The sequence below is a fragment of the Triticum aestivum genome, chromosome 4A (assembly GCF_018294505.1).
Source record: "Triticum aestivum cultivar Chinese Spring chromosome 4A, IWGSC CS RefSeq v2.1, whole genome shotgun sequence".
NCBI classification, from domain to species: domain Eukaryota; kingdom Viridiplantae; phylum Streptophyta; class Magnoliopsida; order Poales; family Poaceae; genus Triticum; species Triticum aestivum.
This window is the reverse complement of record NC_057803.1, coordinates 68,138,234-68,150,626: the sequence shown is the minus strand read 5'-3', so window position 1 is coordinate 68,150,626 and position 12,393 is coordinate 68,138,234. Positions and strand designations below refer to the sequence as shown.

Here is a 12,393-nt window from a genome sequence, read left to right as displayed (position 1 = left end):
TTTCTTGGATGGTTTAGGTGGAAAGGGCATGGGTTTCTGAACCCATGGTTCTATTTCTTTACCATGTTTTCTAGCAACAAAGTCTCTTTTATCATAACGCTTATTTTTAGGTTGTGGGTTATCAAGATCGACAACAGGTTCAATTTCAACATCATTATCTGGCTCTTTATGATTGTCTGGTTGGGTTTATTCATGAACATCATCGTTATCATTATCATTATCACTAGATGAATGTTCATTACCAGATTGAGTTTCAGCACCAGAAATAGAGACATCATTATTATCCTCGGAAGGTTTTTCGATCTCAGGTTCACTAGAAGTATGAAAAGTCCTATCATTTTTACTTTTCCTTTTCTTAGAAGGACTAGGTGCATCAGTATTAATTCTTTGAGAGTCTTATTCAATTCTTTTAGGGTGACCTTCAGGATAAAGTGGCTCCTGAGTCATTTTGCCCCCTCTAGTTGATACTCTAATAGCATAATCATTCATATTATTGTTCATTTCATTAAGCAACTCACTTTGAGATTTACCAACTTGTTCTAACTGAGTTCGAACCATAGAGGCATGTTTTCCTACACCTGTTACATCATTGGTAATTCTAGATAACAAGTCACTTAAGCGAGCAATCATGTCAGAATTTTGTTTCAATTGTTTCATAACATTTGCATTGAAGTGATCTTGTTTTCTAATGTAATTGTCAAATTCATGCAAGCATTGATTAGGATGTTTATTATAAGGGATGTCACCTTCATAAAACTGTAATAAAGAATTTACCTCTACCACCTGTGGTGGTGGTGGCGTGTCAAGACCATGCATTTCTTCAATAGGTGGTAAATTCTTAACATCCTCAAGTTTAATACCTTTTTCCTTCATACACTTCTTTGCTTATTGCATATATTCAGGACTGAGAAATAAGATACCCCTCTTCTTTGGAGTGGGTTTAGAAGGTGGTTCAGAAAGTGTCCAATAATCATGATTCTTCAATATATTATTCAATAATTCTTCAACTTGTTCAATAGTCTGTTCCCTAAAAACACAACCAGCATAACTATCTAGGAAATCCCTAGAAGCATCAGTTAGTCCATTATGGAAGATATCAAGTATTTAATTTTTCTTAAGAGGATGATCAGGCAAAGCATTAAGTAATTGGAGAAGCCTCCCCAAGCTTGTGGGAGACTCTCTTCTTCAATTTGCGCAAAGTTAATATTTCATGTAAGGCAACTTGTTTCTTACGAGCAGGAAAATATTTTGCAGAGAAGTAATAAATCATATCTTGGGGACTACGCACACACCTAGGAGCAAGATTATTGTACCATATCTTAGCATCACCCTTTAAAGAGAAAGGAAATAACTTAAGAACATAGTAATAACGAATTTTTTCCTCATGAGTAAATAGGGTGGCTATATCATTTAATTTGATAAGATGTGTCACAACAGTTTCAGTTTCATATCCATGGAAAGGATCAGATTCAACCAGAGAAATTAACTCTCGGTCGACAGAGAATTCATAATCCTTATCAGTAATAAAGATAAGTGAAGTAGCAAACTTAGGATCATATTGCATTATAGCATTCAAGAATTTTTCTTTCAACTTGACTAGTAATTTCTTAAGATCATCTCTATCCTTACAAGCAAGAAAATCCCTAGCAACCTCTCCATCCATAACACAACCCTCAGGTATCTCAGGCAATTCATATCTAGGAGAGCTAGGTCTAATAGGTGTTTTATAATTCTCAGTTTCAAAGACATTCTCAGTTTCAGTAATTTCATCATTTTCAGTGATTTCATATTCTTTAGCTTTAGCAATTTGTTCATCAAGAAATTCACCTTGTGGCACATTATCATCAAGCAAGGTACTAGCATAATCATAAGCATCATTCATAGCAGAAGTAGCATCATCAATTACTTGTGACATATCAGGATTAATAGCATGTGGAGGTGTTGCAAGCTTATTCAAGACAGAAGGTGAATCAAGTGCAGAGCTAGATGACAGTTCCTTACCTCCCCTCGTCTTAGAGGGAATGATCCAAGTGACTCAAAAAAATATAGCTATGCTCCCCGGCAACGGCGCTAGAAAAAGGTCTTGATAACCCATAAGTATAGGGGATCGCAACAGTTTTTGAGGGTAGAGTATTCAACCCAAATTTATAGATTCGATACAAGGGGAGCCAAGGAATATTTGTAAGTATTAACAGTTGAGTTATCAATTCAACCACACCTGGAGATTTAATATCTGTAGCAAAGTGATCAATAGCATAGTAGTATGATACTTTTGATAGCAGTGGTAACAGTAATAGCAATGGTAATAGGGATAGCAATAATTTTGTAGCAGTTGTAACAGTAGTAGTAACTTAGCAAGAACAATATGTGAAAAACTCGTAGGCATTGGGTCGGTGATTTCGTTGGATGATATTCATCATATAACAGTCATAACCTAGGGTAACACAGAACTAGCTCCAGTTCATAAATATAATATAGGCACATATTCCGTAAATAGTTATGCGTGCTTATAGAAAAGAACTTGCATGACATCTTTTGTCCTACCCCCCCGTGGCAGCGGGGTTCATAAGGAAACTAAGGTATATTAAGGCCTCCTTTTAATAGAGAACCGGTACAAAGCATTAACACATACTGAATACATGAACTTCTCAAATTACGGTATTCACCGGAAAGAATCCCAATTACTATCACCTTGGGGTATATGTGTATCATAACACGTAATATGTGCGTATAATTTGCAAGATCGGATCAAGAACATAGATATGATGGTGAAAACATAAACCGTCCAAATCTGAAATCATGGCACTCGGACCCTAGTGACAAGCATTAAGCATAGCAAAGTCATAGCAACATCAATCTTAGAACATAGTGGACACTAGGGATCAAGCCCCACCAAAACTAACTCAATTACATGATGAATCCCATCCAACCTCTCACCGTCTAGCAAGCCTACGAAGGAGGGTTAGTGATGACGAAGACCGAATATTCCCCTCTCCCATGAACGGGCTCCAGATCTGGCCTCCTGTTGAAGAACAGGAGGTGGCGCTGACTCTGTATCGTAAAACACAATGAAACTTCCTCTCTTATTTTTTTCTCCAAAAAATAGGATTTTATAGAGTTGGAATTAGGGTCAGCGGAGCCTCGTGGGCCCCACTACCTACCAGGGCACGCTAGAGGGGGGTGGCGCACCCTGGTGTCTTGTGGGCAGCTGGGCCCCCCTCTAGTGGGTCTTGATTCCAGTAATTTTTATTTATTCCAAAATAATTCTCTAAAAAGTTTTGTCCAATTCCGAGAATTTCTATTTCTGCACAAAAACAACACCATGATAGTTCTGCTGAAAATAACGTTAGTTCGTGTTAGTTTTATTCAAATCATGCAAATTAGAGTCCAAAACAAAAGCAAAGGTGTTTGGAAAAGTAGATACGATGGAGACGTATCACTGACACAAGGCACTAGATTAATAGGTTAGTTCCGAAAATAGTACAACTTGTTGATAAAAATATGTAAAAATGGTATGATAATAACATGAAACAACCAAACATAGTAGATACGTCGGAGACGTATCAATTTCTTCCCTTTCTTTCTCTCTATAATTAGACCACAATATTGGTATGGACATGTGATATCTAAACTAATTGAATGCAACATCACTTAGAAACAACATCTAAAGAAATAATACATGAGGGCAATTGTTTCTAACAATATATCACCATGTAGGATAACAAGTTAAAGGCCAATGCATTGGAAGTGCCCTTAATAGTTTAGCAAACAGTGTTGACCTCTAATTCAGATTTCAGATTCTCTTTGTGCACATATTTTGAGTGCTAAATATTATTCAAATGAGAATATTTTAGAGACTGGATCGAACGAGGGATAATCGTACACATTCTATTGATGTGCTTATCACCGATGAAGGATGTGTAGAGTCGTGTCCCCTTTCGGGAACAGATCGATTTAGGTTTCGGATGGACCGCCTAGATTTGGCCGGTCTTCGTAGTTTTTACAGGCCTTCATCGACGTTTTCTTTTTCTGGACGGCGATTTACTTCACACATCGCAGTCGTCGGCGTCCCCTAGTCTGCATCGACGACTGTCGGGTCGCTATTCTATAAGTTCTTAGGTTATAAAAAGGTTGCTCTGTCTAGGTGACATCGAAATATGTTCATAGCAAGGCTATGAATGAAAGAGGAACAAAACTTCAACACAACCAAGGATTTAAATAAAACTTTATTTTTATGTATGAGTGTGTATGTAAGGACTTGTGATACTTAATATATACTCCTTCCGTTTCAAATTACTCGTCGCAGAAATGGATGCATCTAGAACTAAAATACATCTAGATACATTCATACCTACGACAAGTAATTCGAAACGAAGGAAGTAAAATCTTAAGCCTTTTGGGAAAAAATTGCAATATTCAGGCCCTGTTTAGAATCCCACCTGCTCCATGAAATATGAGGAGCTATGGAGCCACGAAACAGGCGCTCCGCGCTTTAACACTGTAACTCCACCTGCTTCCGGAGTGAAGCTGTGGAGCAGAGGTAATCCGAACAGGGCGACATTCTCACATTTTTTGATCAGAAAACCAATAAGATCACTCATTTCTGGCAGAAGTGAGTGCGTGGCCAATTGAGCCCAAGCTGGTTTGGCTGAACCATGCACATACGACCGCGTCTGAATCGATGCTTCTCGAGGAAAAACAAACTGAACCAGACATCTCGGGCTCCCTTCCCAGTCCCCATGGGATCCTCCTCCCCTTCCCCGTCGCCGGAGCCGCCGCAGTCGTCCGCTCCTGCGGATGGAGCCTCCAATGCCAGCCTGCGGTGGCACATCCTCCGCCGCGCCCTGCTCTCTCGCTCCGCCTCTCCCCGCGCATCAGGTCCTGCCGTTTCCGTCCTCTTCTCGCCCCACAGCAGATTTTGTACTCGGATCGATTTCGTTTAGCTCCCGGTTCCATTTGATCTGCCGCTGTTTACTCCAGTAGACGAGATAGCTTCTACTACATAGGTAAGGACGGTGAAGAAGGCTTCGCGCCGTAATTATCTTCACTCTCGAGACCTCGTAGCACCGATAATTGGGCTATACCTTCTGACTGAACAGGAAGAGTGTAGGTGGATCTCTTGATTTACTAGTGCTGTAATGCAAGGGGAGCATTGGCGTTTATGTTACTACCGACTTGCATTTCAGAAGATCGAGACACAACACGATTGCTGTCAACGGCTTATTATGCCATTCCAGCTCTCAATTCATGTGCCTGCAAATTTTTAATTCAGGCAAAATGGTTAGCACGCATATTGGTTGTGGCACATGCCATTTATGTGTATACCTGAGTACCAATTAAAAGAAAATTGCAGGGGAAGTCCCGGCACTATAAATAGAAACCCAGATCTGCATCCACCAGGACTTGAAACCCAGCTGGTGGGATTGTAGATCCAGTCCCTCAACTGAATGAACTTGGCCCATTTCCCTTATATCTGAGTACTTGATTAAAAGAAACAGGTCTAGCTTTCTCTGGAGTATGATTTCTTGTTTGAATGAGATGGTGCATGAGGTTCTTGCTTTGAAACCATGTACTTTTACGCATATGGGCAATATGCTCACAGCTTATCCTTTGATATTAGCAGTACTGTATGAACTTGTGAATGCCGAATGTACACTTTAGTTAGCCATAACTGTTTTTATGTACGGAGATTATCATCATTTTCATCTAGGTAGACCCTGTTTAACTGTAAGGAAGATGTTTACTGTCAATATTAGCTGTTTTTTATAGTACACAACATCATCGTAATTTCCTTTCATTTCAATGTTGTTCTGGTTACCGTAATGCAGCTGGCTATTTTTGTCAGTGTTGTTTCTATTTAACCTTTTGCAACTTGAAGTGGTTTACCCACCCCCCAAAAAAACACCCACTAAAATCTGCAATTTCTACCTTTTAGAGGTTAACATTTTTTAATTCGTTTTTATACAGAGGGAACTTCTAATGACCCGCAGGAGAAAGGTGATACCAACAAAATTTCAAGGAAGACGTCGCGTAGTTTTAATCTGTTCGAGTGTCACACAGTGCCGATTTCACAGTTAAATAAATCACAAGGAGATTCATTAAATGGAAATGAAAATGGTGTGGAATGCCAAAGAGATGTCTATGTTTGTTATAAGCTGCCCTGTGGAGGTTCACCGGAACTTAATGTAATGTAAGCAGTCAACTATTTTCCCCGTAGTTACTGTCATACTAAATGCTGTTTTTCTCCGGTTGTAGCACACACATTGATCTTCTACTTGTTTTCTGATAAAATTGGGAATCACATTTTTCTCTTTCTGTCCAGTAAGCCCCACCAATTAGAAAACTAGAAATGTTCGCTATAATTCCTTAGTTTAATATTTTAGTGTTTGATTACAGATACAGAAGAGATGATTCCCTGGAACTAAATGACATTGAAGCTTCCAACAGATTCAATATTGACACTACTGGACTTGTATGTAAGTTTCTTGTTCAAACTGATCTATTATCTTTGTTATATCATGGATTGTGTCATTCTATCTGTTAGCCTAAGTTTCTTGTTCAAGCTGATCTATTATCTTTGTTTCTCATTTGCTGCAGTTATTGGTTTAGTTGTCATAACTTACTGCCTGCCAATTGAAGAGTTCTCAATTTTTTGTTTGGAATGTAAAGAACGGGCTGACACTTCGTGTGGAAAGGGAATATAAACATTTTTTTTCTATGCAAAATATGAACTGTTTGGTCCCTTGTTCATTTTACTTGCCTTTCCTGTCATTTTTGGCCAAGTAAGGTTTTGAAGCCCCCTGTGCATAGGAAGCTGGTTAGACTAGAAACAGCAATCTAACATATCCAATAGACTCTTGAAGTTATCTAATACAAGATTCACCCATATTAACAGTATTCATGCCCTCAAGTTCTAAAATGGTTCGATCATCTCTAGTAAACCACCTAACTAGCTTAGGTTCCGGCCAGGTAAAAAAAAACAGATGCTCCATTAATCCCACGAGTCTAGTATGGTTAACCTAGAGCTTCTGAAGTAGGACTGCTATACAACTGCAGATTTGATAGTGTCATGGGCTCATGGCTAATATATAACTCTGAATTCTTTGTTATTCTTACACCCACTATGCTGCTCATGTGATACTGTTCATCTATGTCTATCTTTATTGTTTCTCTTTCTTGAAGGTTGTTGGCCGTCTGAAGAGGTCCTTGCCTTCTACTGTATCAACCATTCAGATATGTTCAGGTTTGTAGTGAGGTGTATTTATCCATGTGACACACTTGGATTAATTCGTCTTACTTTATCAACAGTACGCTTGCTTTTGCAGATCGCATAACATGCTTGAGTAACTTGAGTTGCTCGTGTTCGAGTAAATTGCACAGATATTCCACTTGTCCTGAACCTGATTCAGAAGATTTCAACCCACAGTTCTAGGTAGGATTCATGAGAGCTCAAAACTGTCACAAGGGTCAGATATTTTGGTCTCTGCTTTAGCCTTGTAATAATTTTCTGCTCTCACGAATCCTACATTCCTACCTAGAACTGTGGATTGAATTTTTGTTTTAGCATACAAACATCTATTGCTGCTTTGACTAGATTCACTCTACGTGCTAGTGCTATATTTCTCAGATTATTTTCCTTCCAAATTCATTATAGGTCTAAAAGGGTGCTTGAACTTGGAGCTGGTTATGGATTGGCGGGACTTGTTATTGCAGCCAGTGTAAATGCTGGCGAGGTTGTTATTTCTGATGGAAACCCACAAGTAGTTGGATGTATCCTTCTTAATGAGTTATATATAAAAGCTGTTGCATAATTTAAAGTTTGTTAGTATTAATGTAATATGACCTACATACTACAAGTGTTATTTTTTTGCTACTTTTCGTGAATACTGCGACTCAACCGCAAATAAAAACGGGCTGTTCTAGATGTTACCTTTTATGGCTTTGTAATCCATTAACCCTCAGATATCCAGCAGAACATATCCATCAATGCAGAAACTTTTGGTCAAACGAAAGTTAAACCTATGACACTGCACTGGGATCAAGAGCATGCTTCAGACATGTTGAACTCTTTTGACATCATTGTTGCAAGTGACTGGTATGTTCTACCCCCCCCCCCCCTTTTTTTAAATATTTGTTCTACCCCTTACCACTTCATTATTCTTGAACAGATCTAATCAACTACTACTGCTAAGTGCCATTTCCTGTGTCAGTGGTATCCTGTAATGTGGTGGGCCTGTAATACTGATTAGGTGAAGAAGTTGGAGTTTCTTCCATTGTGTGAAAATATAAAACTGTTTTAAAAGTTATATGATTGCATCTGCGCTTTGATTTGATCATCATTCTTTCATATGCATCCAGTCAAAAACTCAAAATACAGAAATGGCTAAACTTGTATCCCCCCTGCTGAAGAGATGATAGTAATTGTACAATTCATAGCGCAACCAGCCTATTGTAGGTCAAGTCCGCCACTAATATACAGACGCAAGACAGTGTTCAGTTTTACCTGGATTGTCTTATTCACATCTCACTTGTCTTGCAGTACATTTTTCAAGCAATTCCATCAAAGTCTTGCCCGGACAGTCAAATCTTTGTTGAAGCATTCAGAGACCTCGCAGGCTATCTTTCTGAGCCCGAAGAGAGGTGATTCACTCAACAAGTTCCTAGACATAATCAAAGAATATGATTTATGTTATGAGTTGATAGAGAACTATGATCCCACTGTCTGGAATCTGCACAAAAGCTATTTGGCGGGAGATGACACATCGTGGCCCAACTATAACGAGGAGCATTGCTACCCTTTGTTGGTCAGAATTACCTTTGGAGATTTTGTTTGATCTTAGATGTGTTCATTTGTATGCATTAGCACGATCTGTTTGCTATTCTTCTCCATGGAATACAACAGTGTAATATCTGTGACTGAATCTTAGTTGATTTTTTCCATGACATCATCCCATTTTCTCGGAGTGACAGAAAGATGATAGATACACTGGCAAATTCCATTTCCTCATCGGTCTTCCAAATCCTAAATATTTAACGAGTGTAATTCTTCTAGTAGATTCATAGCAGCCAAAAATGGCTAATAACTTTGTTGGTTTCTTCTTCAGTATTGTTCATTTTTGGTCCCATCCGTAAATTTGCAACTGATGCAGCCCTCATACACCTGTAACTTAGTTACTTTATTTGTGACATCATTTTGGTATTCAAAAATATGCATCCATCTATTTGCTCTTTCTTGAGTAATTTAGCATATCAGTTACCATTTGTCACTGAGATTAGTCATCATGAAGCTTGCTAATCTTTATTCGTGACACTCTAATACTTGTATCTTTGTCTTGATTAGCATATGCTTTTAGTCGGTGGTGCCAGATTAATTATCCATTGATTAGACGGTGCTGGTTGAAACCGATGTTATTTTGAGCTGGTTTCTCTGGCTTTGCGTCGGCTCAGTTGACGTCCTTCACGACATACGTTAACCCAATCTAGTGGTTGATGTATCACGTCCTCTATGTTCTTTTATGAACTGACGCCTCACTGCCTCGTCAGATTTTCGGAACGCAGTTGGTTCTTATCTACTCCTACTAATTGCTGTTCAAAGAGCTTTTTAGTGCTGACTGGATGAAAGCGATCTTCAGAACCGCCAGCAAGTTTCCACGGGTAGATGATACGCAGCTGCTGATGCTTCTGAACTTGTTGTAGGTAAGATCTCAAGCTCATCTACAGTCAGATCTCCTAATTTTTGTGACGCCACTGTACTACTTGCATGGTTTTGATTTCCGTAACAGTATGTGCGTGGTCAGTAGCTGACAACTATGGATAATATACCCGTACGGTAACGATGATCCCACAAGTAATGGCCGTCACAACGGGATCAACCCATTGATATTTCAGTGGCATTGCTTTGATTAAACGTCTTCATCAACCGCCTCATTAGGTCCAGCGTTCTTGTCAGTCCCCCATCTGCCCTGGGGCTAGAGGATCTTACGACGAATGTGCGTATTCCATGGGAAAAAGTGGCCTCTTTTTTGCACATTGCATTGCAACGACATTGCGAGGAAAAAGCCACCCACTTTTATGAAAGTTTTCCGAGTACTTGCGTATTAGATACCATGTGTTAGCTTCTATGGCTTGTCGGAAGGATGAGGTTTTATGATCGTTTTTCTTATGTCGATATGTCGGTATTGCTGCGTACGTGCAGCTGGGAACTTTCGGCCTTAGGTCGTGACTAAATGGATTGTGGATTTGCTGTCCCACCGGTAATCCCGTTTTTAGGGATTGCCCATGGAGCTGAAGGTGACGCTGCACTGTGTAAGGTACAGAGTAGGGATTCTTCGAACTAGCTTGATCTCACTCACGAATTCGAGTCCAGTATCTCGATTACATGGAAATTGTGATTACAGAGAGGGGAATGGAACTAGGATAGCCGCCGCCGTTGTTGCCTTGATCCACTGGATGCCGATCCAGTCGGTGGTCTCGCCTTAAGTAGTGGCCGCCTCGCCTGGGCTTCACTTAGTCCATTCGGGCCCAGTGACGCGGGTGTTGCGCCTGCGAGCCCGTGGTGCTGGTTGGGCAGCAGCGGCGCCACGCAAGCTGCTGCCGTGTGGACTTGGCCCGTTGGTGACGCTGGGTGCGGCGGGGGCGCTGACATCCCCTCCTTGGGATGAGGCTTGCCCCCAAGCCTCTGCACCAGGGAAGCGCGCCTGTACCTTGTCCTCCCAAGTGTCTTCCAACGCTGATGGGTCCGACCATCATATCAGGACCTGCTCCACGAGGGTCCCGTTCTTCCGGCGCCAGCGTTGCTGCAGAACTGCGACTGGTACCACTGGGATGTTAGTAGGATGGGGAAGAACATCAGAGGTTGGCGTACCCGGGCTAAGGCAGCGGCGAAGCTGGGAAACGTGAAACACGGGGTGCACTTGCGAGTGCGATGGCAGTTCCAACTTGTAGGCAGCATCATTTATCTTGGCGATGATCGGAAATGGTCCATAGTACTTGAAGGAGAGCTTGTGGTTTGCCCTTCTCGCCACCGAGGTTTGTATATACGGCTGCAGCTTGAGATAGACAACTTCACCCACCTCGAAGACGCGCGGCGACCGGCGTTTGTCAGCTTGCACCTTCATGTGCTGTTGCGCCCGAGGCAAGTGCTGTTGTAGTAGATCCTGGACGATTGCTCGTTCGTCCAACCACGCGTGGAGGGAAGGAACCGTGCAGTCAAAAGTGGGTGCCAGCCCCCATTGTCTTGGTTCATACCCGAACATTGCTTTGAACGGAGACATGCCGATGCTAGAGTGGTAAGAGGAGTTGTACCAGAACTGCGCCAATGGGATCCAGTGACTCCAGCGCCCCGGGCAAGCATGAATGAAGCAACGCATGTAAGTCTCAACGCACTGGTTCACCCTCTCTGTCTGGCCATCAGTTTGCGGGTGATTCGCTGAGCTCATCCTCAAATCTGTGCCGGCATACTTGAAAAGTTCACGCCAAAAATTGCCGGTGAAGACCGGGTCTCTATCTGACACGATTGAAACAGGGAAGCCATGAATGCTGTAGATGTTGGACATGTATAATAGTGCCACCTTCGAGGCTGTATAAGGATGCGCCAACGGTAGAAAGTGAGGGAACTTGGTCCTCTTGTCGACAACCACCCAGAGGCAATTGAACTTGCCCGACTGCGGTAGGCCGTCTATGAAATCCATGGTAATCATGTCCCACGGCTGCTTTGGAATTGGTAATGGTTCAAGCAGTCCTGGGGATGCTGACCTGTCGAGTTTGGCCTGTTGGCAGACTGGGCAGCATCAGACGTATTGCAGGATGTGCACCTTCATCTTAGGCCACGCAAACAGGCGACGAACGCGCCTGAAAGTGGCTGGGAATCCACTGTGACCCCCCATGGGGCTGTCATGGAAGGCTGAGATGATGCGTTGCTGTAAAGCTGTCGAACCCCTGAGCCAGATTCGGTCTCGAAAGTACAGTATGCCATTCTGCAGGGCAAAGCGTTTCTTTGGATCCTCTCGCAGTGCGAGCTGCTGAAGTAGTTTCTGCGCCTGGGGATTGCAGTTATAGCTGGCCAGCACGTCATCCAACCAGCTAGGCTGACATGAAGTGATATCAAACAGCAGTTTTGGAGACTGCGAACGCGACAGCGCGTCAGTCGCAGTGTTGTCCGACCCTTTCTTGTACCGAATGACATACCGCAAACCCAGTAGCTTTGTAAACGCGCGCTATTGCCAAGGCATTGTCAAACGCTGTTCTTCCAGATGAATAAGACTTTTTTGGTCTGTGAAGATGACAAACTCGCTGTGCTGCAGGTAGGGTCGCCACTGATCGACGGCAACCACAATAGCCAGGTACTCTTTTCATATGTTGACAGGCCCTGGTAACGAGGGCTCAAGCCTTTAC

The 12,393-nt window shown here is 41.9% G+C and overlaps 1 protein-coding gene across 1 annotated transcript; it reads left to right on the top strand.

The window, feature by feature from the left end:
• The first annotated feature begins 4,610 nt into the window (after positions 1–4,610).
• Positions 4,611–8,948, top strand: LOC123085189 (calmodulin-lysine N-methyltransferase). The gene is made up of 7 exons (XM_044506791.1): positions 4,611–4,878; positions 5,968–6,190; positions 6,397–6,476; positions 7,183–7,243; positions 7,655–7,770; positions 7,963–8,095; positions 8,540–8,948. The coding sequence occupies exons 1-7, from the start codon at positions 4,656–4,658 to the stop codon at positions 8,832–8,834; spliced, it is 1,131 nt and encodes a 376-aa protein (XP_044362726.1). The 5' UTR covers positions 4,611–4,655; the 3' UTR covers positions 8,835–8,948.
• Positions 8,949–12,393: the final 3,445 nt, after the last annotated feature.